General features: G+C 42.2%; 1 protein-coding gene across 1 annotated transcript; it reads right to left on the bottom strand.

Annotated features, from left to right (window-relative positions):
- Positions 1–5388: 5388 nt before the first annotated feature.
- Positions 5389–27086, bottom strand: SNX18 (sorting nexin 18). The gene is made up of 2 exons (XM_082782657.1): positions 25348–27086; positions 5389–8490 (listed from the first exon to the last, which is right to left on the bottom strand). The coding sequence occupies exons 1-2, from the start codon at positions 26975–26977 to the stop codon at positions 8237–8239; spliced, it is 1884 nt and encodes a 627-aa protein (XP_082638783.1). The 5' UTR covers positions 26978–27086; the 3' UTR covers positions 5389–8236.
- Between the last annotated feature and the right edge of the window lie 371 nt (positions 27087–27457).

The raw sequence follows: 27457 nt of genomic DNA, 5'->3' as shown, positions 1-27457 counted from the left end.
GAATTAAAAATAAACTCAGAAAGATTTCAGATTCACCACTGAAACAACATCTCAATGACAGTTATACACAAGACACAAAATAGTATCCGACACGTAAAAGCTTGAAAAAAATGTTTCACGAACACTTAATGTAAATTCCAATTAAGAATGTTACATGCCAAACTGGAGTAAAAAAAGTGAATGCAGAAGAGATGTTTATAAGGCAAATTTATACAAAAACAGAGTTGCTACAGACAGAACATCACCGGTGCACCAATAATTAGGAAAAATTTAAGTCATCTCTGCCCACACTCATAGCCCACTTTGCCAAGAGCCACAGACCACAGGTTTTGCGGGGATGGTGACAGCTCTGTGGGAATGCAGTCCAGCAGGGCATTAGCAGAAGCGTGGCGTGGTGGTGGGAAGGGCAGAATGCAGGACATACCTTTCATGTGAGGAAGTGGTGTTTAGAAAGAGGTTAGCCTGCAATCCCAGTCTAGAAAAGGTGCTCAGATTTTGCAAAAATCCCAGAATATATGGTGAACTATCTGGGGGCTTTTCTATGCAGGAATTTTCAGTATGCTGTTGTCAACTAGGGATGTGAATTTAGGTTATTGGAGCTGTGGACATTCTTGTTCAGAATTGAATTACACTTAATTTGCTTTAATTCATTAGCTGAGTAAATTAAGCCAAATGGAAATAACATTAATTCTGAATGAAAACATGAACACAAGGCTTTAATAAGGTTTAGCTAATCTACTTTAGATCTAATATGGACAAATTTTCCTGAGCCTCCAAGTAGACAACTCGTTAGGGCCAGATCCAACAAAGAATGCAGATTTTTAAGCCTAACTTGGGGTACCTAGCTTGAGGAGAGGACCCCTGTGTCAGGTGACTTGGCTTCCAAAAACATTTTACATTCACAGTCCCAAAGAAGACAAGCAAAAGGACACCTAGAAGCAGCCCATGAAGGACTGAGCATTGGGGTCATGGCCAGCACTGCCCCTCTGGGAGCCTACATCCTTCCTTTATGGCTTCAGATGAATGCTTTTATAACCTTGGGACGCAGTCTGGTGTCCTCTCTGTCAGGTGGGCACCTTCAGCAGCAATATCTGTGATTGAAGAGCTGGCCAGGGCTCTTCCTTCCCTCATTGCCTCCCAGTGCAGAGAATAGTGCAAAGGGAGGCTGGTTGTTGAGAGCCTGACCTAGAGGCCCATCGCCCTGAGCATGTACCGCCAGGAGTTTCTGCTCCCAGGGCTGCTCTTGTATTTTACACCAAGTGGTTATTCAGTAATAGATTTTAACGAGAAAGTGGCCACAACTGCTTTCTGAAGGAAGCTTCATCCTTTGGGTGGGCACTCGTGGTCTCAGTGCGGCCTACATGGAAACCCGCAGCATCCTTCGGCTTCTCTCCCTGGCCATCAGCACACTGCTCCCCAGCCTGCTGCCTACTTGGGCTGCATGGGAAGAGAAAATTGCTTCCTCCTTCCTGTCCTCCTGCCCTAACAAGTTCCAGCCTTTTCTGGCCAGCGGAGTCCTGAGAGCAATGCTCCCGGATGCAGAGGCTGCCCTTTATCTGGTTACCACTGTGAGCTTCCCTCCCCACCCCCAGGCACGGGATGCATGTTGCTCAACCCTGTCGGCCAGACACATTCTTTAGCTGTGTTTCAAAGTGTGAGTAATCGATTCGTGAACTCTGGTGTGTTTCTTCATCCCTCTACACTATGGACAGCTAAGCCAGGAAAACCACATCCACCTAGAAGGGGAGACAGGCAGAGCCAGGGCAACAGCCCCAGCGCAAACAGTGCAGGTGGATGCATAAGCCACTGCTTTATTCAGGGTTCAACCTGTGCCATCTCAACTAGTGGGGGACATAAATAAATAAATAAATAAATAATAATAATAAGGCATATGCTATATTTTTGAAATTTAAGACTCTGCTAAAGAAGGCACTTGAGCTTGTAGTCAGGCTTTTGTTAGTGTCTAGCCACCTTTCAGTCTTGTTTGCCTGAATCCAGTAGCTACCCAACTGGTGCAACACACTGGCAGCAGACAGGTTGCCTCTGGTGCAGCTCACCTTATGGATGCTGAACAACAAGCTGTTTTGCTTGCATCCCCAAGACGCCCTCCTGAGACAGCTGAGAGCTCCTCAAGGTCAGAGAAGGAACAGAACCACCTCCTACAACTCATACCTGAGAACTGGTGGCCAATCCCCCTCCTCCCTCCCTCCCAAACAAAGATTTTTAGTAAGAGAACTTATTCTTGCCTTTTTTTCCCCCTCCTGAAAATAAGAATCTTAAAAAACAGCATGGAGTGAATCAATACCAACTGTGAGAAGTACTCACTACAAATAGAAGTTTATACTACCTCCCCTCTTTAACTTTTTGTGTGTACTCTCCTCACCTGCAGTTATTCTATCAATAAAATCCTAGCTGTTAGGGTCAATCATACAGATCGAAAAAGAAAAAAGATCAAATTAAAAATTCCCGATTTTATCTTCTGACAGAGGATGTTTTCCTGCTCCTTGGAAATGCTTTTTTAAAACTACAAGGGGACAGGAGTGGGGGGGGGGAGAGAAGGGGGACAAAAAAAAAACAACCCTTGTTCCTTCAGATTCCTTATTTCAAAAGATAATTTCATATATCCTAAAACAGCCACAGATTTTTATTAAAATTATGTGAAAGAGCTTTATAACGGGGAACTTTAAAATCTTTGGCTTAGATTGAATTGTACCTTAGCACAGGAGAGGAACGCTGCACTGTGTCGACAGGGAGAGCCTGATATTCTTCCCAGTGGAGTCAAGCAGAAAAAAACAATTCCCCTGGATTTCAAAATGGAACCATGTTAAATGCTTAGTTTTAAATGGGGTTGCAAAGCAGCACAGCTATCAGACAGTCTGGATAAGAATGCCTTTTAACTTTTAAATCAGAGCTTTTTACTGTATCCAAAAGTCTTCTGTGTTAATTTCATGCATGCCTGAGCTCTGCTGCCAACTGTGTATGTCCCAAATACAGTGAACTTAAACTACTTGTATTTATTACACTTATTACTCAGTTTATGTTCTTGTGTATAATACTTACTATACTGCATTGTGTTAGAAATTACTGAAGCTACAAAAGCAGTATCTCAAAAACAAGGCAATGACAGAAGCAAGGTAACCCATGCCACTCAATTCAGCTTTCCTGTGGATATGCATCAAAATTGTGCTGCAATGACACAGTCACACAGGATTTTCCTGTTAAAGCCTTCCTTTCAGTTCACTGTATGAATAGTAACTGAGTGAGCTTCCTCTAGAGGTTTATTTAATCCCAAATAATACTCACACCTCATTCTGAAGACTGAGTATTAATTTCCTTATGAGGTTTTGATTTTTTTTTTTTTTTTTGACTTAATAATGCAGTGTCTAAAAACTATTTCAAGGAACTTGTTAGCAACATTCCAGAAAAATGAACTGGGTTTACTTTTCCCTTTTTCAGCTGGTAGAGTAGAAGCGTCCTCTAACTTGTGGTGCTCTGCTTAGAGAACAAATCCTTGAGCTGTGCATTTTGTAGCATTTTCTCTACTCAAAGCAGAATGTCCACAACCTACAGTGAAAACTGTGAATGCTGAGCACTTTTTTGAGGTTTTAGCTTTAATCTCAAACTTACACAAAAATTGGTATTTCATATGATTTTTGCAGCTTACGTTGCATACAATAGGTGCAGGCAGGGATGGAGTCTAGCTCTCTGAGCACCTCTCTGCAGGCTGAAGGAGACCCTTACCTTTCTATCTCGCTGCACACAGTACAACTAATGCTGCAAAAAAGTTAAGAATGATACAGACAACACCCTCCCTGACAGACCTTCACTGGCCAGGAGACCTCTGTATATGCTATGCACTCAAAACAGGCAGGGAAGTGATGGAAAAACATTCCTGTGATGGTGTATCAAGGTGTGCCTTGATATACTAGTTACACAGGCAACTGTAATTTTTATTTTTTTTTTAAATCATTTGTCAAACTTAGCATTGTTTGTTATTTAACTTCGTTGTGTGCAGACTCCTAAAACTAGTTAGAACATAAAGAGTGGTATGGATACTCAGAATTCCAGCACAATCCTTCAGTCCCCAAATTATCAGAATTTATCAACAGCCAAAACTTTTCAACCATCGTATCAGAGCTTTGACCACTGCACAAATGAAGTTATCTATATGTAATTTACAATGAGAAAAACAAGCTGTTGCCATCCTCAACACCAGAAGAACTTAAGTTACCCATTTTGCATCTGCTTATTATGGCTCACTGGTGACAGCAAAAGGCCAGGACACTTTGGAAGCCCAAGGTATAATGAGGGACTGGAGGAACAGGCTTTCTGCCCTAGCCTTTCCCTGATGTTTGTTCCCATGTGTTCCCCACATCACTTCCAATGTCCACATTGCTGTAGCTGTGAACCTGCACACCAGGCTGCTGCTTCTCTCCTCCCAGAGCCAGATACCAAGAACAGCAACACCAGGACCTACTGAGAGCTTCTTTGCTCAGCTTCTGCTCCGAAGGCTCAGCCCCTTCTAGATGAAGGGACAAAACGATGACAGAGGAAGTCTCATGGAGCTGCTGCTGACTGAGGTTAGACAAAGCCATCAAGAATGGCTTGAAGCAAATGGGAGCTACAGAAAAATTATCTGTCAAACTTTAGCAGAAGTGAGTCTGAAGAAACCTTAGTTTAACTTTGAAATATTTGGGCAAATTTTCACTGTGCAGCAAGGCGTATCTGAGGAGGCAAAAGGTAACAAGTCTGCCAAATTTCAAGTCCTTGTTCCAAAGTATGAGAGAACTAAAGCTTTTCAGCCAAAGGGTCTAAGAGGAAGAAAAACCTATTTAAATTTTTTATATTTTTATGATCTCCTTCTCAGAAATAGCTGAACAGTTTTAAGCTTCCCTGAAGAATTCAAGCTGGAGCAGACAACCAGCATGGAAGATATTGGCTGGAATTGTGAAAGTTTGGCAAAATAATAAAGTAGTGCAAACAGTGTCTTGTAATTCACAAAAAAGATACCTGTGCCTCACAAAATAATGTAGGTATTTTCAGTGTACACAGTTCACTAGCATCTTATAAAAGCATATGAATTTTATGTGACATACTTCCACTGATTTTTTTTTCCAGATTTTGTTGGTGCTTGCCTTGAATGTTTCAGCATCACAATTTTACTGTTGATCTCTCTAAGCTGGGTTGTGCAATGCTCCTAAAACAAATGTACTCTGCCATGGGATCATGAAACTGGTGGGGTATATCTAGAAAATGTGCACAGGTCACATACAGAGACAACCGTTTTCTTTGCAAGCATCACACAGCATAAGGGCTACAACACAAACATATCTAATCATTTTCACAGGTTGTTAATTTCTAAATGTAAAGCCTCTAATTAGAAAGAAACATTACTCACTCACCACTTGCTGATGATTTTAAGTAGCTATATTCCACTGATGGGTTTATTCTACATTTTTCATTGGATACAGCACTTTCACAGAAACCAATACATCAGTGAATCTTTTTGCAGCTTTCAATTAATCCCCCTAAACTCCCAGTAAATATAACAGACACATATTACTATCAGCACAAAAATTGTAATGCATCAAACACAAATTACAGGAATGGAATAAAACAAATGCGTTTAACATTATGTTATGGAGCTCATTTCCTCTCTTCCACATTTATTCATTTAAGAGGTTTTGTTAGATTTCCCTCGATACCTCCACAGTCCCACACAATATACATTCCCCTTCCTGTAGAGTACATTCGGACCTCAGATCGCACCATCCAGTAGTCCATCAGCATGGGTGGTCAGTGTGACACTTGGTTCCAAGTAAAACTAAAACGGTAGATCTCACAGAGTGCAGTAAGCATGAACTGAGTTCTGGCTCCCTACATCTGCCTAACTCCAATGCTCTCTAAGTGAGAATAAAAGCAAGATGCTTATGTGTTAATACCTTTTCAAACTCTGCAACACCTCAGATCCAGGACTGCAGTCAAGCATTTTGGTACATCAAGTTTAAAAAATTAGCACCCCTATTCTCCCTCTGCCCCAAAAATTCACAAATCAGAAAGTAAGGTGAAGGCCATGACAGTTTATTTGGGAAAACTGTACCTGTCTGATAATGTTTTATGTATACATATCACAGCTTAATTTTCCCTGGGCATGTACACTTCATTAATACTAACCTCCTAAAATACTTCAACTGGACCAAGATCAATTTCTGATCAGGTCTTAATACCTCTATACAGAATTACTTCAATTGTAGCCTGGTTTAATTACTGCAAAGTCATTTAACAAAATGCTATCTGGCTTAAGCAAACGTAAGCCACGGAACAGCTCAAACCCGGCTCACTGCTGTCTCAGGTAATTAAACAGTATGTGGGAAGTTGGAGCACTGGTGGGAAGAGCTGTTATGGGAAGTGGTGAATTTTGAATGTAGAACAAGACACCATGAGGAAGATAAAGAGCAAGTCATCCCTACAACTATGGTCCTTATTTTACAGTCAACATTGCTGTTTGCAGCGTTCTTTCAATAGCCTGCAAATGGATTCTTCCCTCACTGATTGTCCTTTTACAAACACTGTTGTTTTTTCTTCCTCGTCACTCTGTATTTCGTTTCTTTGGGTATGTATTAGCAGCACTGCTGAATGCAAAGTGGTCAAAATAGCAATCTTCCAAGCATTTGGGGGCAAATCTTAAACCCAAAACTACATTCTTACATTTATTCCTCTGAAACAGAGGTGTGGGATTAAGCTACAGAATCTCACATGATTGAGTAAAAGAACTGTACATTTCTGCTGCATAGGTGAGGAATGATTTGTACTTAAACTTAACTATTGCTTAACTTCCTTTTCCAGGCTTTAATTTGTTTAATCTATCTTTGATTAATTTAATTGAAAACAAAAAAGTAAACATTTTGCTTCCTTTGAAGGTTTTGTTATTTTTGTTTAAGAGAAAAAGACTAGGATAAATAAAAACCCTCTTTCATACTGACCTCTAAGAAGGGAACCAATAGGTTATAAACACAGACTTCAGACTTAATTCAAGGGAAATAAGCCAGAAAACTCCTTAAAAGATAGTGTTTACATACATATAAATGCACCCTGCTTGTCAAAAATATTTATACAAAAATTAAGACAATTGTTAATTCTTGAGTGTTATAAACATAAAAATGCCACCTGTTTTCCAAGTCAGTTCAGCCAAGACTTATTTCAGATCATTTGTATTACTGAACATCCCTGAAAATTTGTAACCAAGTAAACTAATGAATCACAGTGGAGTCTCAACTCAGACAACCGGCAATGTAGATGCAAGTCTGAAGTTAAACTGAATCAGCAACTGAGCAATGAGCAGATCTTTTTCTACGTTTAAGAAAAAAATGTTCTAACCACATAGCCTGCATTCATATCCTCTTGATAAACATCATTTTCATTAGGCTAGTTCTTCAAATTTCCACTCACAGTAATGCTTTATACTAAAAAAAACCCTCACTGTAATATTCATTTCAGAAAGGGAATTCAATGGTGTATATTTGTATATGTGCTTAACATCCTAGTACATGTAACAAGTAGTCTCCATTTTCAAGGAAAGTGTGAATAGATTTAATTTCTCCTTTTTGAGCCAACATTTGTCATAAGACAGTACTTGCTGTGCAAACTGGATGGCAGCTGATTTTTTTCCAGTTAATATGAGGTTTCATTATCAGTTCCTGTCATAGGCATCAACCCTTCATTCATTCAATCATAAAAATGTGACTTACTAGAAAAGGAAAAATAGAGTCTAAAGGCACAGAATCACATAGCTGCTCTAGTAGGAGTCTGTAAACAGAGAATTGTTTGAATTTAGGAAATCCAAATCTAGGAAAGTAAAAAGGCATCTGAAGCAGGCTTATCTAGCCAACTTCCTTAAAGACCCAAAGGGTTTTGAGGTCTACAAAGTATGCACTAAAATACCGTATTTCAAAAAGCAATAAGGCAAATAGTATACTCATTATTTCAAAAAAGTTACAATGGTAGTGTAGGCATACACAGTATAACTTAGTTACAATGTGTGGTACTGTTTCTACTACATAGCCCTATAACTGTTTCCTTCCTACATATCAGAGATTAAACCGGGATTCCAGGTGAACACAAACCATCCTTGTACCACCATCTACCACTGGCAATAGCTCTTTAACAGCAGCGATGTTTGCTTTGCTGCTTAAGTCATGTTCAAATCGAGCAAAGTCCACAAATCAATGTTCAGAGATTAAACACTGTCATACTTGTGAAGAGCTTCTTCTAGCTTTTGTGTCACTTTTTGAAAAAAGAGTATTTGCTGTTGCAAGAAATGCTGCATCTGTGATTTAAAGTCCCTCACACGGATTTTGTGGAAATGATTAATTTCTGCTAGGGTTGCAAAAGAAATAATGTTACAGCGTTCTTGAATGCCCTCTGCTTTTTGGAGCTCCATCTTCCCCTCTTCGACATGCCGCTTACTCTCCTTCACTTTGGTAAGGGCTCCTGTGTAAAGAAGAAAGCACAAGAGTACAACTGTGAGGAAAAATTTAGACTTTACTGCACTTTAACAGGTCATTTAGCAACAACAAGGATTTGTATAAGGCTCATTCTGAATGTAGTCATATGTGTGTTTATATGAATGAAAAGTTCTTTCAAATAATAAAATCACAGAACAAAATATCTTGCTAAAAAATAAAGCAATTTTTATGACAGTAGCTTGCAAAGGTCAGTAAGAGAAAAACATGCTTATTTCATAATCTTAAGAAATCAGATGGTGTCCTTCAGAGAATAACTGATAAATACACCAGCAGTGGAGAAAAGCACTACAAAACAAGTCAGATTTAAGCTTACATAAACATCAGAAAAGTAACATCATTGAGAAACCTTTGTGAAACACCATATACTTTCACAATATTTGTGAAACATCAAAAGGAGATCTGAATACACAAAATAACAGTATACCATTCTGCTTCTACAATACAGACACCCCAAAATACACTGAGTACTAGAGAATCTAAGAGTTTGTTTCAAAGTTGTAGACTCCAGATAGAGATAACGCAGTTTTTGAAGAGCCTGAAAAAGAACACACAAAAAGGTTGGTAGCCTTCCTCCTCCACACAGCTGATTAAAGCACACGCTACAAAACCACAACATCACCAGAACAGACTCGTATAGTGACACAGAACACCAAGAAGCATCTTGAACGTTCATTTTCATGAGCTCGGCTTCCCATAAAAGCAACTTCTTTGCGTTAGATATCACATACGTATCTTCATAGAATATCCAAGCTGGAAGGGTCTCATCGAGTCCAACTCCTGGGTCCCCGAAGGACGACACAATAAATAAATAAACAAACAAATAAATAAATAAGTAAAACCAGATCAATCAGATCATGTGTCTGAGAGCATTGCCCAAATGTTTCTTGAGCTCTGGCAGGCTTGGTGCCATGACCACTGCTGCCCTGGGAATGTACCTTATTCATATACATAAGAACAGTCAGATCAATGCATCTTTATCTTCTCAAAAAAATGCTAGTGATACAACACTTGTCAAAACTTTTATGATCACACAAGTTTCTTGTTCCTTCAGCTACTTGCAATGTCTCAAATGATTCTCTCCTTTCACATTACGCTTCACATCATACAAGCGACTACAGTTCATGAACAGGACTCCCTTTACGTTGCCTTAAGAAATGCATTTCTGTACTCCCTACAGCAAGCTCACAGAGGAACCAAGCTAACAGAGGAGACTCTCTACCTCTGTCTTTAAGGAGGACGACCTCCAATTTCATCTTCTTGTCAGCCTGAATCTCTGTAACGAACACCGTTCACCAGCAAAAAGTGTTCAGCAGCAGTCATGTCACCTTCTATCTTTTCCTTACCTGTTTAGTTGGACACCCATCACCCTGGCATTTCTCACAGCCTGGTGCGGTTGTCCCTTGTCTCATCTCTAAGGCCACAGAACTATCGAGGCTGGAAAACACCTTCAGGATGACCGAGTCCAACTGTCCACATGAGCTGCTGAGCCTCCCCACTAAACCATACATCACTTAAATACCTGCAGGGATGGGGACTCCGCCACTTCTCCATTCAGCCTGTTCCAATGCCTAACCACTGTGTCACTGTGCTCTTACTAGAGGCAAGTTAAATACCAGAAGATTTAGAGGACCTGGGGAAAAAGAGTTTGTTTCAGTCCCAGTATGTGTTCTCTATTGGGAGCTTCAAAAACTCCCCTCTGATCTGTACGAACCACATGGACCATTCCTGCTAGGGCAGCAGGGAAGTCATGAGCATGACAAGATTAGACCAAAGACTGCTCCACAGAAAGCACAGGTATTGGGCAATGTGGGGTGGTTGGTGCAGCCTGGCCCATACACACCTTTCCCGATGCCACAGCCCTCAGGCATGAGGGCCGAAAGCTTGGCACTGGCTGCTACAACCGATTGACCTCATCATCTCCAGCCTGGCCCAAAAAAACAAAACTGAAAAAACACAGGCAGTGCTGCAAACAGCAGGCCGCGCCAGAAGATCTGTGCTTTCCCCTTCAAAGACCAAGTAATCTGGGAGGCAGGATACGATGTAAAAAAACAGTCAATCCTCTGTTCTACAGAAAGGACATTGCTTTCAGGAAACAAAACCCAACTCGGCATTTTTTTTTTCCCTCTGCATTCTGTTTGCATTGCAGGAATCTGTACAGGGCTGTGAAAAAAAAAAAAGAAATTTGTGACTTAACTGGGAGCCAGATGGAGCTGGTTAAATAAACATGACAACTCTTTGGTTGTGATGTGTGGAAATAGCTTTAGATGTTATTTCTAGAATGACCAAACTGGAAGAAAAAATACTGAAATTTTACAGCATCAGCAGCTGAATGCATAACTAGATTCTGGAGTGAGCATAATCTTCAAATTATTTTACATCAATACAACCATACATTACCAAACACACTAAACCCCTTGAGACTATAAATATTATATGTTGTCACTTTTTTTTTTTTTCTGGAAAAAAAAGTAAAAAAAATATTTATAATTAGGGAGAGGAATCCAAGGGGAAAACTTCCAACCATTAACACTGTTCTTGTAATGCACGTGTTTTCATGCTGGTACTAAAGGAAATTCCACTATAAAGTCTAGGCAGACTACAGCTGGAAGTCAGCAATGTATAACAAGAGTTTATACATATACTTGAACACAAATTTCTTACTATTTTTTTTCAAGTACCCTAAATGAAGTCCTTCACAAGGGGAAATATTTAGGTTATTTTAGGACAATCAACGAACCTTCCCCAAACACAGAGAAAATAATAATAATAATAATAATAATAAAAAAAAACAGAAAACAACCCACATGCTTTTCATTAAAAGGTAAGCAATCATTTATTCTAAAACACCATTTCTAATTTGTTCATCATCTACTGAAGCTTGCAAGCCTTAGTTTAGTAAACCTCAGGAAAAAAAAATCACACCACTTTGCAAGCACCTTCACTAACAGCAACACACCATGTTTCATCTCCCATTTTCTCAAAACGTCCTCCCAGCTGCTGCTGCACCCCTCTCCTCTGTCTGCCTGGCACCTCTGCACCTTCCCTCCTGCCCCGCACCCTGCAGAGGCTGAGCAAGCCCCTCCGGCCAGGCACACCTGGAGAAGCACCTGCAGCTGGATGCAGCTCCCTCCACCTGGGCTGCTCTGCTCCATTCCCCCGGCTCCTGGATTCATAGATCCAAACGTCAAGCTCTGGTTTGGATAATCCAAAAAAGCAAGGTGTATTTAAAGACAAGCAAACAGAAGGACAGCAACCATCACAGAATTCTGGTAGCCCTAAAAAAAGGATACCACACATTTTAGGGTGGAGGAGAAGGCACAGAAAGAGGTACCTCCCAGTGTCTATTAGCTCAAAGAAATATCCTGCTGAATATCTCCTGCTGGGAGAAATACTTGCCAATAAACTGTTCCAACAGGGATGAAATATTAAAAAAAAAAAAAACAACAACAAAACAAACCAAACAAAAAAAACCTGTCTCTCTCTCTCTCTCTATATATATATATTTTATTTTATTTTATTTTCTGTTTTGTTCCATTTCTAAAGATTCCCTTACGACTTGCCCGTGCATTTAAAGCTTCTGGTCTGATGAAAAGCCCTTCTGTTAGGAGAGCAGGTTCCAGTGGTCAGGGATAGCTTTCAATCAACAAAGAAGGCCTGGGTCACAGACACTGCAAAAAGCTGTGCTACATCTATTTCTGTCCTTAAAGGTGGAGAAAAGCAGATGTGAATGCTATTTTTCATTGCTCAAAGCCTGATGTTAAACAGACAGGGGTGCTCAATGACTGCTGTCAAGGGCTTTTAGAAACTCACAGTTTTCAGTACTTGTTTTGAAGTCTGAGATTAGACAACACTAGGTTACATGAACACATTTAATAAGGGACATTTATAGTAATACTTGCAGCCAAGAAGATACGGACAACATAAAATTCCTGCTAGAAACAAATACTTGCAGGCTGTGAAACATGCTGTATAAACAGCAACTTAAATAGGTGCTGAGGAGTTACCAGGAAAAAATGAAGTGTGTTGAGTCAGGAAGCTCCCATGCAAGCATGAGGTTGCAATGAGGCAGAAAGAATCAAATACATTCAGGAAAGTAAAACAAAAATAAAAAAGTCCTGAACCTGAGAGCACTCAAGTTTGGGTCAAGCAATGTATTTTCCTATCACCTGCAGTTTTATTACATTCAGAAATGCTTTGAGCATGTGTGAACAGTGAACCAAGGGTGGGTTTGAGCCTCCACATGAGCTTGTACTCACTTCCCCTCACCCTGTAAGTACAGATACACAGATGTAAAAGTGGATCCCATCATGCAGATGCATGTGTGTCCCCAAGCTCCCGTTCATGCATGGGGAATGGATCGCACCTGACTGCACATGATCATCCTGCCAGCAGCCAGCCCTGCCCGGGTTCTTGGTGCGGAGGGTGCATGACACCAGCCTATGCTGCAGCCTGCAACGTGAACAGAAAGCAGAAGACTCGGGGCTCAGCTCATGAAGACCAGCTTCCAACTGCCCAGCTCCTCTTCTCCTCCAAGTAGCACCTGGACATCAGCTTTGGAGTTCTGTATGCAGTACTCAGGAGCGAAACCTCAGCTGCATCTGAAGTTATGAATCCAAATGAAGACAAAGCGAGAGAAAGGGGAATCTCTGGGGCAGCAGCCCCCCTTATGCTCTGCTTTTGTACAGTGCTTGGTACAGCAGACACCTGCCCCATGGCTGGGCTTGCTCAGTTCTTAAAAAAATACAAGCAGACCTTACTGATGCTGTTCAGAAAGGTATTCCTCTTTTCAGAAAATGAGCTAAAAAATTGCTGTAATGCTAATGACTTAACTTCATACAGAACTACTGCATACATGTATAGGCTTGCAATATGGTATTAAGCACAAAGGCCTGTCAGCTCGGTGTCACTTACACATGGCACTTGCAGCAGCAGCGAGGATCTGTGGGGGTCTGGAGGTCTGCAATTCACTGTTGCTCTCAGGAACGTGTATCATCTGCTAAGTCACCCATATATTACCGTCTGTAGTACCTCAGCAGGAAATACTGAACTGAAAAACTCACCTAGCATGTAGAAGTTTTACATAGCTTTTTAGATCCTGTATTTGTAATGCCTTTCTGACTACAGATGCTCAAATACATTCTTCACTTTAGTGATGGATTACGCTAAACCGCAGCAAACAGCCTTCTTCCACTAGTAGTGAGATAACTGACACATGCATAAACTGTTATGATAGTGCAAGACTTCCTTTCAAACACACACATTCTTGTTATTCTTTATACCTCCAGTTACAAAATTATTGCAAAATAACTGCAGAAGATACATGAGACAAAAAAAAAAGAAGTTATTCCTGTGGTTGTCCTTGATACGTTAAGCAGAAGGCTACTTTTTGGAACAGGTCCTTAATGTGGGAGGGAGGCATTAGCCTCGTGCCCGCCCCACTCTGCTCTGCTCTGCCCCTGCATGATGACGGCTGCTGGTGCCACAGGTGAGAAGCGGCGATGCTCCAAGGGACAGGAACACGGCATGTGGCCACCAGCCACCCTGAACACAAATCTGTACCCACTCTGCTCAGAAACGATACCTGAAAAGACAATAGATGGCAGAGCGGAAAAGATCTGGGGAGGACGATTGTTCTGGCCTTTGTGTCAGTGGTAAGCGTGGCAAAAACAAAGGGCAGCAGACTCCTGAATGCCTCCTTTGAGAAGTCCCCTGGCCAATAAGCTTCGGTGCGCCAGCCTCCCAGAAGAATTTGTGTCAAAGTACAAAGGTTCCTCTGAAAAACGGCTCTCTCGTGAGGGAAGAAAGCTAGTCAGAAAACATTGTGTTCTTTACTGAAATTCAGAAGTTTGACAAAGAAAACTGTTCAGTAGTTTCACCTGATAGATCCTGTGAAAATTAAATTACCTGTGTGATACATACATACATGCATACAATTCATTTTGTCTTCCTACCGTCTGCAAACTACGAAATCCGATTTGGTGCATCACTTGCTAGAAAGAAAAATAACTTGTGTTTCCATGCCATTCAGCTGCCCTTCATATTAAATTGCCCAGCAGTAGGCATCAATGATGTCTCCTTTAAAGTATGCTACTCGATACTGAAGGGAGAACTTTGAACGTAAACAATTCCCTTTGCTTTACTTCTATTCTGAGACACCACCTCTAAAAAGAAGTGAGAAAACAATACACATCACACGGCTTGTAGCAGCTTTCATAAAGGATGCATAAAAGCATAAAAAATAACTAGAAATGATTTTACACTTTTCTTACCACAGACCAGATGATGTTTATTCATTGCATTTATTTGTTGTTTAATTACAGCTCTTTGCCTAAGGATTTGAAAAGGCAAACCCCGGGCAGCCCACGTGCACGTAGCCACAGTTTTGATTTACCCGGTGGAAGACAGAGCCGTCTCCGTAACCCAGCTGACTGCTGCCAAGCGAAGCCATCGACGTGGCCGTCCCGCTTGCACCGCAGCTAGCAGAGATGTTGTTACAGGATGACTCAGATGACTAACCCAATTAACACTGCTCTGGGCCTGGAGGGCTTGGCTTTACCGATGGCTTAGCAATTCGATCCAGCTCAGCCCACGGCTACGCAATTGCTCGCTCCAACACAAGGGAAGGATCAGAAGCACCGCGCAAGATTACACCTAACGTGAAACCCTGCTCTGAAGCAAACCCCTAAGCTTCCCCTCTCTCCATTCGAAGAGAAACGACAGAAATGTGTGTAGCAGAATAGAGGTTGTACTACACTGATGGATTATTTGCTTAAGAATGCTGTGAGCACAGATTAACAAAAGAAGCCTACATTAAGTTAAGATTCTGCAAATTCTTTACATTTTCTGGCTGAGTTTTAGAAGGGAGTGCAGCATAATGGGAATTTGCCTGAAATTAAAAACAGAAGGCTTCTCCAGCAGACTTAACTGTGTAAAAGAATGTCACAGGAAAAAATGTAGCATTACTGAAACTAATGAAGGAATGGCTCCCTACTTTGAAATCTGATTTTAGTGTTTCAAACATAACAAAGCAAACAATCTTCAACATCAAAGGCAAAAGGATGAAGTCACTTGTATTTTCTAAAAGTATCAACAATTTTCAAAACCAAGCTAATTCAATGGTGATATTTTTATTGATGATGTAAAACTATTAAACTATTTTAAGAAAGTTCTACTTTTCATAATGAAAGTGAGTTAAAAATGCAAAAATAAAATTACAACTATTTTAGTATTACAGGTTTTTGTATAGATATGAGAACATGGCTATAATGCTTTTAGGATATGCAGCCTAACAATAAAAACAAAAAACAGGGATTTTTCATTATTTCTTTGCCCATTGCTCAAAAAAAGTCAGAATAAAATAGTACTATCCTATAAATCTAGGCTCACAAATTGTAGGTCTCTGCTAACATCCAGGTTAACGCTTACTGACTGTGGCATTATTAGACAGAATTATTTGTTCTTCCAGCTATCCTGTTACAAAGCTCATCAAAAGCTGTCACTCAAGAGATAAAATAGACTTGAAAATAAAGTCACCTTCTAATCTACACAATGCAGAAATAAAAGTCTTTGCCAGAGATTTCAGAAACATGACAAATGCTGATCTTATCTGGTGGTTTTAAACATAGACATTGATTTAATTCCTATATAAGTGATTAATGATGGTGATAGAATGCACAGTGTCAAATGCCACTCTATTTTAAAGAATTAGTACTGTTAATGGATACTATACATGTCTAACTGCTATCTTTTTTTTTTTTTTTTTAAGTAATGCCCTATTTATGGTCTGATTAAATTGCTGTAGATCACTCTGTGTACAACAGCAAGTTGGTGTTCACACACATAAGAAGAGTATACACAGCCCATTTTTTTATCCAGAGAAACAAGGGCTGTAATCATTCCTAGGCATGTTCAGAATCTCCAAAATGTTTATGCTACTGAAAAAATACTTCCGTTATCACATTGGCAATGCATACTTCAGCTCTAGAGTCCTCCAGATAAATCCAGCATCTCCAGCAAGAACGTTTCACTGAGCCAAGCTACAGTGCACTGCTATACAAGCTGCAAGCCACACTTTGCCCTTAAAACAGTTGACAACAGGGGGTGTGAGCAAGGTGGTGAAATAAATGGAAGAAACACTACGGAACAACAGGCCTGCCACGCCTACCATTAAAAAAAGGAAACCCATACTGCTACACTACCGAAGGCAAAAATTATGCAAAATCAGTTGAAAGGTGTTTTTTTTTTCTTCTCCTAAACGCTGAATATAGCCATTTTAAAAGGAATATATTTTAGATGTAATGTATGCAGACAATGTTTTCTGCAAATGAACAACCTTACTGTAGCCACTGCAGCATATGTTTACAAGTATTTCTACTGACTGTGTAAGTACCTGTAGCAATGTCTGAAAGAAAGCCCATAAAATCAATGAGTTAATTTTAAAATCCAGCTGAACTGTGTACACGGCTTTCCATTATTACAAACATAGCATTGTGCATCACAGCCTGAGAGGCAAACATTCAGTGACACAGGTTTTGCCCAATTCAAAGGCAGCCTGTAATTTTCAGCACTCCTACCTACAAGTTAAGGAGGTTTGACAGCACTTCAGCTGATGCTACAGAGCAGGCTATAGAAAGGAGTGACCCCACAGATCAGGCTGGTTGTTAGAAAGGCAGTACATCTGCCCTTCGAAAAGCAGTTCATGCTGAACTATTTCAGGGTGGACACTTGAAAATGTGAGTGATTGCAACTGGCAGGAGTGCAGAGATGGAAACTCACAGTGATTTCAAGTATGTCTTACAAGCCTGCATTTAAGAGTGGCACCAAGAAGGCTTTCCAAATAGATGTTTGTTTTTCCAAAAATTTAAGATGCCTTTTACAATTTAATCATCGTAGTTTCTGAACATGGGATTCTCCCCTTCAGCATGTTCAGAACAGGTACTTTCCTGCCAGAACAATGCCACTAAATCTTAACAGCTTTTATAAATGCCCTGTTCAAAATGCCTAATTAAAAAAAAAAACAACCTCAATCAGAAACGATGTTGTACACACATAAGAAATTAATTTTCAGTACAATTGGTTAGCAGCATATGAGCAGAAATGTCTCCTCTAGATCTGTAGAAGATGAATACAAGTAATTATCAAAATGGATGTAGGCGTCATAATACTAAATGGTGACCTCAAAAATTTCTTGAGATTTATGGGATGTGGGTGTACAGGAGAATAGAGGCTACACAGCATAGCAGTATCCATATGACATTGTCAAGAAAAGCCAGTATAAACGTAGTTTTCACCTCCTCTCATAACCCTGCTTTATTGCGGTCCTACGCAAGTCCTGCTTTTGGATGCTGCTCTCCATAAAGGCTGAAGGGATGCAAAAGGTGAGCACAGTTTATGGTATTTGATTGTTCACCATCATCTGCATAGTTCCACGACTGTCCTAGGATCAGCAAACAATAAAACATGCAGAGCCACCTCACATAACTTCATATGAAAAGAGATGAGACCCAAATTAAGCGCAGATCCAGCTCCACTTTTTCCCTAGTGCACCTTAAATGCTCTCCCTTAGAAACCTGAATGCTGCAGCATCTCTGTGAGGACAGGAAGGAGATTCCTTGTTGCAGTATAAACAGCCAAAGTAAACCAACACTAATATAACCGATTGCAATCTAATATAAAAACAGAGCTTTACAATAGCATAGTATAATGCTATATACACATCATATATAAAAATTCTGTAACAGATACTATTGTATTATTTGTTAATTAAAACTGTAAATAAATATGTTTATATATTCTAATGTATAGAAAGAATTATAGAATTACTGAGGCAGAAGAGAATTGACTGCCTTTTTGGAGGATGGGATCTACTCCTCTGAGCACCTTGACTTACCTAAACTCAAAGCAAACTGAAAACATGGCATCATTATCATGAAATTTGGTAAAATGGATTTTTCTCCATTATATTGTCACTTGGCTGGAACAGCTATCCATGCCTAGGATTCAAAATGGTAACTCTGAAAAAAATAGATTAGTAAGTCGTTTTTCATCACAGGGAGAAAATGCGGTGTAAACTCCCAATAACCGCATTAATCTGCTTTCAAAATTGCTTGGAAAGAATCACATGCAGGCATAAAAAGGCTGGTTCAGTTCATCACTGTTACAGAAGTTATTTATATGTGCTGCATGCCTATCTAAAGCATAAGCTGAACAGCCCAAGACAAGGCCTAAGCATAGTCAAGACCTGAGCAGACCTTTAATGTACATATATATATATATATATATATATATAGTTACTGATTTCATGAAATACCAACTCAAAAGTTTTAAATGCATTTTTAACTTTTTTTTTGTTTTGTTTTATTTAAATCCTTGTGGCCTTCATGAAAGATATAAACAAGACTGTAGAAAGCATTTGCTATTTGCTCAAATCTGTTGATAAAGCTAATATCTTGGGGGCTCAGCCAAATGTGATTTCATTTCTTTAATTAAAATTTCAGTTTCTGTGCTATTTGAATCAGGCAAATCAAAATAAGTAAGGTACCAGCTGGATGAGTTTATACAGTCTGCACACATTAAATTGGCATTTTAACTGTTCAAACAAAGTCTAACAATGAAGTCATGGAAAAGATGTTGGAAAGGCTGAAACGTGTCCTTGTTTCAAAGGTGACTTGCAAAAATAGAAAATTCAGCCAGCTTGTTTGGTTTTGATAATGTGCTTACAAATACGTGGAAAAGCTCTAGGAGTTGCTTTCTGTTTTCAGTCTACCAATTCTGGTCATCCCTGTTTTGATAGAAGTCCTTCTAGCATGACCTACACTTCCCCAGCCGTAGGAGGACAACGAACCCTTTCTTAGCATACAGATTCTTCAGAAACTTCAACCTGAAAAGCTATTGCATAGTCTTTGAAATAAAACTGCTTCCTCCTTCTACAAAATAATTTCTACTTCTTTAATATCTGCACTCTTATCTTGTAGTCTTGTGGCTTTTCTTCCCTTTTTAAAATTAGTTGAAAACAGAAGTGCTGAGATACTAAAAGGCCAGCTCCTGTTCTTACCCCTGCCATCAGAGTGGTTCCCAAGAGCGTGTATCAAGATGGTGACAGGCATTTTTTATATATAAATATACATATACATATACATATACATATACATATACATATAAATCCTGCTACCCTCTTCTCTCTGCCATTCAGGAGGTCTTCCCAGTAGGCAGAGCCTTAATTCTTGTGGCAAGCAAGAACACAAGAGCTTGGAGTCTACCGCCTGTGGTTAAAAATGCAGGTGTGAGCTCTGGTCAAAACTTCTCCAGCCTGCTGGTAGTGAATGCCTGGTGGATACAGGCGTGCTGGTGTGCAGCACTGCATGCAGTCCTTCCCACAGGTGGAACAGCGATCTTCTTCCTCTGCTACCAGCTGTTTGCTGAAAAACTGTCACTGGGATTTTACCACCTATGAAATGTCTTGCCATCATAAAGTTTGTGTGATATCAAGCTAAGAGAGGTTCCAAAAGGTACCAGGGAAGAGAAACATCAAACCTGCATGAATCTTGCTCACTTAGAAAGAGAAGATAAGAAGAGATTGGGGAGTGGGAGGAAAAAGAAAAGAACAATGCATGCAAGATCCATGCATCTTTTTGGCAGATAAGACACACAAGCTTTTTTCTTTCTTTCTTTCTGTTTAATCCCCTTCAAGTAAGGGCATTGCTCCATTGTAGTCTTGCTTATTGTTGTCCTCTGTGTGATTTACACAGACCAAGGAAGCTGTGATTTTATACTGTTGCTGAAAGTGAGGATTCCTTCACGGTTTAGCCATGTAAAAGTCTGTTTCCCTCGGGCTTCTTTCAAACACCACCAGGTTCAGACTGGGTGATTCAGGAGCAAGTAGACAAATACTACATCACTCCTGTAACAGCAGTGCAAAAGCTGAGAGGGGTGACAACAGTCATCCTCCTAGGGAAATCTGTTCTTTTTCATCTTAAATAGATGGAAGGTGGGTACCCATCTCTTTTTATCATTACAGAAGGCATCTGGCAAGGATTACAAGAGAATACAAGTCTGTGCACTGAACTTAAGAGGTTAGAAAGTAAGCGAGGAAGAAAGGCACTGCTTTTACACTGAGTTATACAATCTTAGGTGTGAATTCCAACCAGTTTCATTCATTCAAGGACACACAGAGACTTCTTCCTTCTCCCCTCCCTGCAAGAACTGCTGAAAATGTTATGGAGACCTCCAATTTTCCATTTGTTTTTTTTTTCCATGCTTGAAATTCCAATGCATTACTATCTGGAATGTTTTTTCACCTAAAATTTTGTTATTCTAAAAGCACACCCAGTGCATTTTTATAGCCAACGTCTAGGATGACCTTTGCTCCAGGTAAGGACATTTGCCCCATTTGATTTTTAACAAACTTATTAAGAAGAAAATGGGTAAGGTCACTCAGATTTTTTAAAATAATTCTTTTAGATCTTGGTGTGCTAAGGAAATTAATTGCTGCCTACATCTCAGAAAACATTTAGAAAACACTTTCTTGAGTCAGTTTTGCAAAAATTGTACCAGAAGTTAACAACATCATGGTAAGATAAAGAAATAATTTTGGAAAGCAGAGATGAAACAAGTTAGCCAGTGTTTCTTCCTCTTTCAGAAAACAAGATGCTAATTATAGTAATTCCTCAAGAAAGACTTCAAAAACAGAAACAAATTAAAAAAAAAAAACACTTAACTTCTGTACTCTCACTAAGCAAGTATCAAGATAAGATAGCCAGACAAGCATGAACTGCAGCACCAGCATACACTCACACACTATTTCAAATTCTCACATGTGCACAAACTTCCCAAACCTGAACTTGCATGGGCCTGCAGCAAACATTTAGGTTGAAGATTATGGAAGTCAGAAGATTTCATCACTTGAGTGAAGCTCTAGCAATTAATACGTAGGAATTATTTTGCCAAGAATGCCTAGGGAATTTCCACAACTAGACCTTAAAATGCACAGAAACAAAGATGGAAGGGTGCTTTTCTTCTCTCTCAACCTTAAAGCAACTGAATCTAGCATTTCTTGAAAGGCACATCAGTTCTGCAAAAAGAAGAAGACAAGTAAAGGTGCAGTTTTGGTTTTAAGCCTCATGAACTAAACACTCCTCTTCTACAAATGTTTTGCCAGAGGCTAAAGAAAACTAAGTACAAGTATAGCTGTCTAACACACTTGGATCCTCTATTCCAAAACACACAGGTATGCACAGGAAAGCTTTAATGTAAGCGTGTTATGTGCACTTCCCTGTGGATGAGGGCTAGACTTGTAAAAGCATCTGGGTGCTGAGAGGCTCGGATACACTACTCTGCCATCACCTACCCCTACAAATGTCAGTTTTCCCCTAAGTGCTCAGTTTTATTTTGAAAACGTCTAGAAGAGCAACCATTTGTAAGGAAACCATGTCTTGGGACTGAAATGCTCTGTTGCCAGTCTCAGTGGGACTCTCATGCCAAGCACTTCCCAATGGAAACGTGGGATTTCCAGCTCGGTGTGCTCTTCACTGTAGGGTTTGTTTCAGTGAAGCTTCAGACCTGGACGGGTGCACACACAAAACCAAGAAAGGTTTCTCACAACGCTACTGCCAAGCGTTGGTCCTCAACTAGACTGTGGGAGAAAAGCACTTCGAACCCCTCCTCTGTCTCTTTTGGAACAGTGCTCAACATCAAGAAGGCAGAGAGAGAGGAATCTCTAAATCTCTTATCGAAGTTATTACCATTCCATCACATACTTGTACTATTAAACACGTTGAACATATTCCCGTGGCTTTCCGTCTTTATCTAAGTGACCAAAATGACAATCACTCCCTGCACCCCCCAGATCACGTATGATGCCCTCAGCATGGGAGGCAGAAAGACCGGGACCCCTGAGCAGGAATAAGCACCATGTTTAACCCATTTCCCTGCTGATACAGACAATGCAACAGCAGGCTTACCTGTCTTTGGTTCATAACTTTAGACAAACAGGTAACAGCCAAATGGAAGAAAATTCTTGCCTCTAGTTCAGATTCTTTGGCTTTCTTTTTGCAGAAAAAATTTTGCAGAAATTATTGAAAAACCTCAGACACGCTGACTTCTCAGTCTCCTGCACAAAACACGATTCCAGTCACATTAAGCAGCTGTTCAACTATCTGCAGTAGATCAAACCCTTAACAAGACAAGGCAGTCTAAGGTTCTACCAACAGACACATGTTTGGGGCATAGCTGCCTTTATTTTTTTGGTCCTTCTCAGGTCTAGAGGGATACAGAGATGGAGTCTAGAAACGGCTTCACTTTTTACCCCAAGTGGACAATCCATTTGCACTAAGTAGAGAAAAATGGAGGAAGCATAACTTTAGAGTTCTTCTTAAAGCCAAGCCCATGTTGGCAATGTATCAAAAGGCTGCTGTTTCTGCCACCTCGAAAGGCACTTTTGGGTTATTTTACTGCACAAAGTTGTACACTAGAAAATAAAACACTGAAAGAAAGACACATCCACTCTGTTTTCAGATGATCTATTATCACCAACAGATCTTTGTTTGGTCTGCACAGACAATAATAATCCTCACATACTGGCAGCTGTCCCGGACTATAAATTTAAAAGAAAGGTCTTATGTTGTAAGAACACCACACAGTTCATGTTTTTATCTGAAGTTTACAATTTGGAATTGAAGAGTTATACCATGTTAGAAATAACTGCTAAGAGCAATAAAACAGCCATAAAATGGAGAAGAAAAAAGAAATAGTCAGTTTTCTCTTCTAGTTTGTCTCTTCTTTACAGGGAACAAAAGCAGCAAATGCATAACCCAGCCCTAACCCTGTTCCTGTCATGAATACAGACACTCAGGAGACCAAACTCTCAAACCCAAGCCATTTTCTGATTGCAAATATGCACCAGGAAAAATATTCTATTAGCTCAGAGGTGCTGGAGCATTAGCATGTGAAGGCAGGCTGGCTGTACATTTCTCCAACCAGCTCCAGCACAGTCTTCTGGCATCGCATCAGCTCTATGTATGTCATTATACTTCTGCACTGCTATGGTGGAAGCTCGCTTAGATGAATTTTCCCCGGTTCAAGAAGGTAAGCCTTCTTGAAAGTGCAAATTCAAACACAACTGAAAGTGAAATAGAGATGTGCAAGCTAAAGGCAATACGGGTTGAATCAAGCGCATATCTTACTATTCCCAATCCTCTCCTCAAAGTAAACTTTATAATCTATCTTAAAGTTTTAAGACTACATTTAAATAGTGTATATCATCTGCTGTTTTATTGCACCCGATAAAAAAATCTTTCTCCTTCCCAAGTGTGAAATGTTGCCAGGGTCTCGCCTCTCTCCAAATTTAAAGTACTTGAGAGTTGTTATCAGAACACAATGCCACACCAGCTAGCAGAGCAAATTCTCAAAGGTCAGACTGCACTTTTCAGCTTTCTCTTCAAAATAGTATTGCAATTATTTAAGTTTCCACCCACAATTTTCAAGATTCGAGAGGAGAATGAACATCTGAACTTGGTGCTTCTACTTGAAATGAAACTCTTGCTTTCTTAAACAAGCTGTGTACTTTATCACTTTATCAACTCTGCCTCCTCAGATTTTCCTAGCAATAGTGTGCACCTACAGAAAGCCTACCTTTTTTGATCTGTTGTAAAAACTCTTCCAACCATTTCATCAAAAATCTCAAGAGTTCAAGGCCTTGAAAAAGGCAGATAAAGGCATGAAAGACTGAATCACCGTGGGTCACAGACAAGGCTCTGCCTCTCTGGATACAGACCACCACTTATAAATCTCGAAAATAATTTCCAGTGAAGAAGCTCTTGCATTTTGTTGTACAACTGTTACATACACGAATTTCTGTACAGCGTAGGTGGAGTTTTCCTAGGTCTCTTTACTTCTGATCTTTGAGTTGAAAGCCATAGGTCAGCGATATAACAGGAAAAAGGATGAATGATGGGCTATTCTTCTCACAACAGTGATGAACGCATGAATAGCATTAACCTCACAGCAGGGAAATCATCTACACTTATTCAATGCTACAAACCTGTATTTATCTGAATGAGTGTCCCTAGTTATACAGCAGATGATTCTTTCATTTTCTGAGTTTCTTTCCCCTAATGGATCAGAAAGTGACAAACAAACAGCAATGCAAACCTCAGAAGCATGTTTCAGGTAGAAAGATGCCGAAAGGGTACCACATGAGCAACATCTCTTCAGGATAATAAGGGCAAAGGATGAAAAACCTCAACTAGGAACACTGCAGCAGACCACTGTCCTCACAAAGGTGCAAAGGGAGTTTAATGTACAGCCAAACTGACAAACACCAACAGCTTTAAGCTTCTCATCTGAATGTCCATCATACATGCAAAATGCATGTAACACTTCCAACAATAAGGTCAGCTGGAGTATCTGCATCTTCAGATTACTTATCTATTACCTGCTAGATCAAAGATTTAAGATACCTGACATACGTAAAAGAGTAATAGATGTTTTCATACCAGTTGATCTCCGATGGTTGTAAACAAGCTCATTAATCTTTAATGTATCAGCCTCACAGGTAGATGTGGTTTCTTTCAGAGGCACACAGTCATGCTCAGTAACCTCTGACGAACAGAAATCCCAACAAAGTCTAGACCTTTGGCACAGAATGAAAGCTGTCACTGATGTGTTTTGTGTATTTTTAGCAACAGACTACCTGAGTAAACACTGAAAAGTTTAACCCAAGGCCAACAAGCCATACGTGGAGAAAGTTTAGCTCCTGGTTCCTACCTCTGCCTGCATGGCACTGATACATTAAACTATAATTTCAGAAAATAAGTAAGGGTGTTACCTTTCTGGACGTGGATGATGTCCGGAAAGTTGGCCAAATGCCCCTGATACAGCGCTAACAAATCCATCACAGGATCTAGGTCCTGTCGGGGCTGATCTGCAAAGAGGTCCCCGATGGCATCGTAGGCTTCCGCAGTGAAGGCTATGGCTTGGTTGAGGCCGGCCGAAAAGGCCTGCTGGTCCAGCTCAAACGCCTGGCTGAGGCACTTGAAGGAGTGCCCCACCTTCTGGTATTCCTTCTTGAAGCCAGTGACTTGTTTGCGGGCGAACTCGTTGACGGTGTGATTGAGCTGCAGGGCGCTCTCGTCCATCTTCTTCGTGAAGGCTTTGAAGCCGTCCACCTGGCTCTCCACCTCCTGCAAGTCCAGGCCAGCCCCAGGGCCAGCGGGGACACTGATGGTCAGGAAGAAGTTGGCACCCACCATCTCGTCTTTCTCAGCCTTGCGCTTGCCCTGCTTCCAGGCCTTCTCGTCCGTGCTGGGACAGGTGAGGAAGTGCTGGAAGGCATCGCACTGTGCCAGCACGGGGTGGCTGCACATGTGGTCCATCCACCAGGCCAAGCCTTTGCGACGCTTGGAGATGAAGTCCTCCTCGAAGCGGCCGGTGGCCTGCTTCTCGGGCAAGTGGGGCACGGAGATGACGGGGAACTTCTCGGCCAGGCGCCCGTAGAGCCAGTCGAAGTGCTTGTAGCGGCGGTGCACCTGCTGCCCGGTGTGGCTGGGCACCAGCTTGTAGGCGATGTAGCTCTTCATCCCCTTGAACTTGGTCTGCTTGGTGGGGTCCTCGATGGAGCACTGGAAGGGGTACGGGTTCTCCTGCCACTCGGGGCCGCGCGGCCCCAGCACCACGCACAGCTTATCCCCATCCTTCACAAAACCCGACGCCTCGCCCAGCACGAAGGCCTCCCCGCCGGACTTGACGAAGGTGGAGAACCGGTTGAGGTTGCGGCTCACCGTGGCCGAGCTCTTGGCTCCTCCACCAGCCGGGTGCGGGTGTCCGGCTGCGTGTCCACCACCTCCACCGCCACCTCCACCACCACCGCGGGACCCCAGGGACAGCTCGGACCGCGTGGACAGGCGGTAGCGCCCCGCTGCCCCGCCGCCCCCCGCAGCCTCGTAGTCGGGGTAGGAGCTTCCCAGCGCCCCGGGCTCGTCCGCCACCGTCGAGCTGTCGTCCCAGTCATCGTCCCAGTCGTCGTCGCTGCCCTGGCTGGGCTGGTAGGGGCCGCCGTAGGGTGCCATAGGGAAGGGGTACCCGGCGGCGGGCGGCACCGGGAAGGGCTCGGGGGGCTGCTGCGCCGCCGGGGGCTGCTGCTGCTGGTGCTGCTGGTGCTGCTGCTGGTGCTGCTGCTGCTGTGCCGGCTTGAAGGCGGCGGGCGGCGGCAGCGGCTCGAAGCCGGCGGCGGGGACATTGGCGTAGCGGGCGGGCGGCGGCGGCTCGGCGGCGGGGGCGCGGATCACCTGCACGTAGGAGGCCGGGAAGAGGCCGCGGTCGCCGCGGCTGTTGACGCCCTCCAGCCAGCCCTCGATGTCCTGCTCGCTGCACAGGCTCAGCACCTCGTGCTCCCGCAGCGAGATCTCGCCGGGGTTCTCCGACCTGAAGTCGTACAGCGCCCGGGCCCGCAGCGCCATGGCTGCGGTGCGGGGCGGTGCGGGGCGGCGCGGAGCGGGGCTGCGGGAGCGGAGCCGCGGAGCCCCGGCGCTGCCGGCGGGCGGCGAGTCCCGGCTTCACCCCGCGGGGCGCGGCGGGGCCGGCCCGGTCCCACGTCGCCAGTTTCGCTAATCCAGAGCCGAGAGGCAGGGCGGAGGAGCCGAGCGCAGAGCGGCCGCCCCCATCGATGGGCCCGGCCCGCACCCACCCTCGCCGCCCGCCCCCTGGCGGCCTCCGCCACGGGCCGGCCGCGGGGCTGGGGCTGCCCCCGGTGGAGGTGGCGGTGTGCGGGTGCTGCCGCAGGCTTGGCGGGCCCGCCTGGCCGCCCGGAGGCTCCTTTTGGGGGCCAGGGGGAGGTGTGTGGTGCTGAGGTGCTGGGCGAGGTGTGGGTGAGGGGGCTGTGCACCCCGCCACACCGCTCCATCCGCTGGCTGCCCTCACCTACAGCCAGTGTTTTAGTC

Source organism: Aythya marila, assembly GCF_965140915.1.
Source record: "Aythya marila genome assembly, chromosome: Z".
Lineage (NCBI taxonomy): Eukaryota > Metazoa > Chordata > Aves > Anseriformes > Anatidae > Aythya > Aythya marila.
This window is presented reverse-complemented; position numbering and strand designations above follow the sequence as displayed.

Bases quoted from the DNA above. Each gene is read 5' to 3' on its own strand.
- SNX18 (XM_082782657.1), bottom strand. From the start codon at position 26,977: ATGGCGCTGCGGGCCCGGGCGCTGTACGACTTCAGGTCGGAGAACCCC. The intron at 8,491-25,347 runs GTAACACCCTTA...TTCTTTACACAG, and splicing joins CATCATCCACGTCCAGAAAG to GAGCCCTTACCAAAGTGAAG.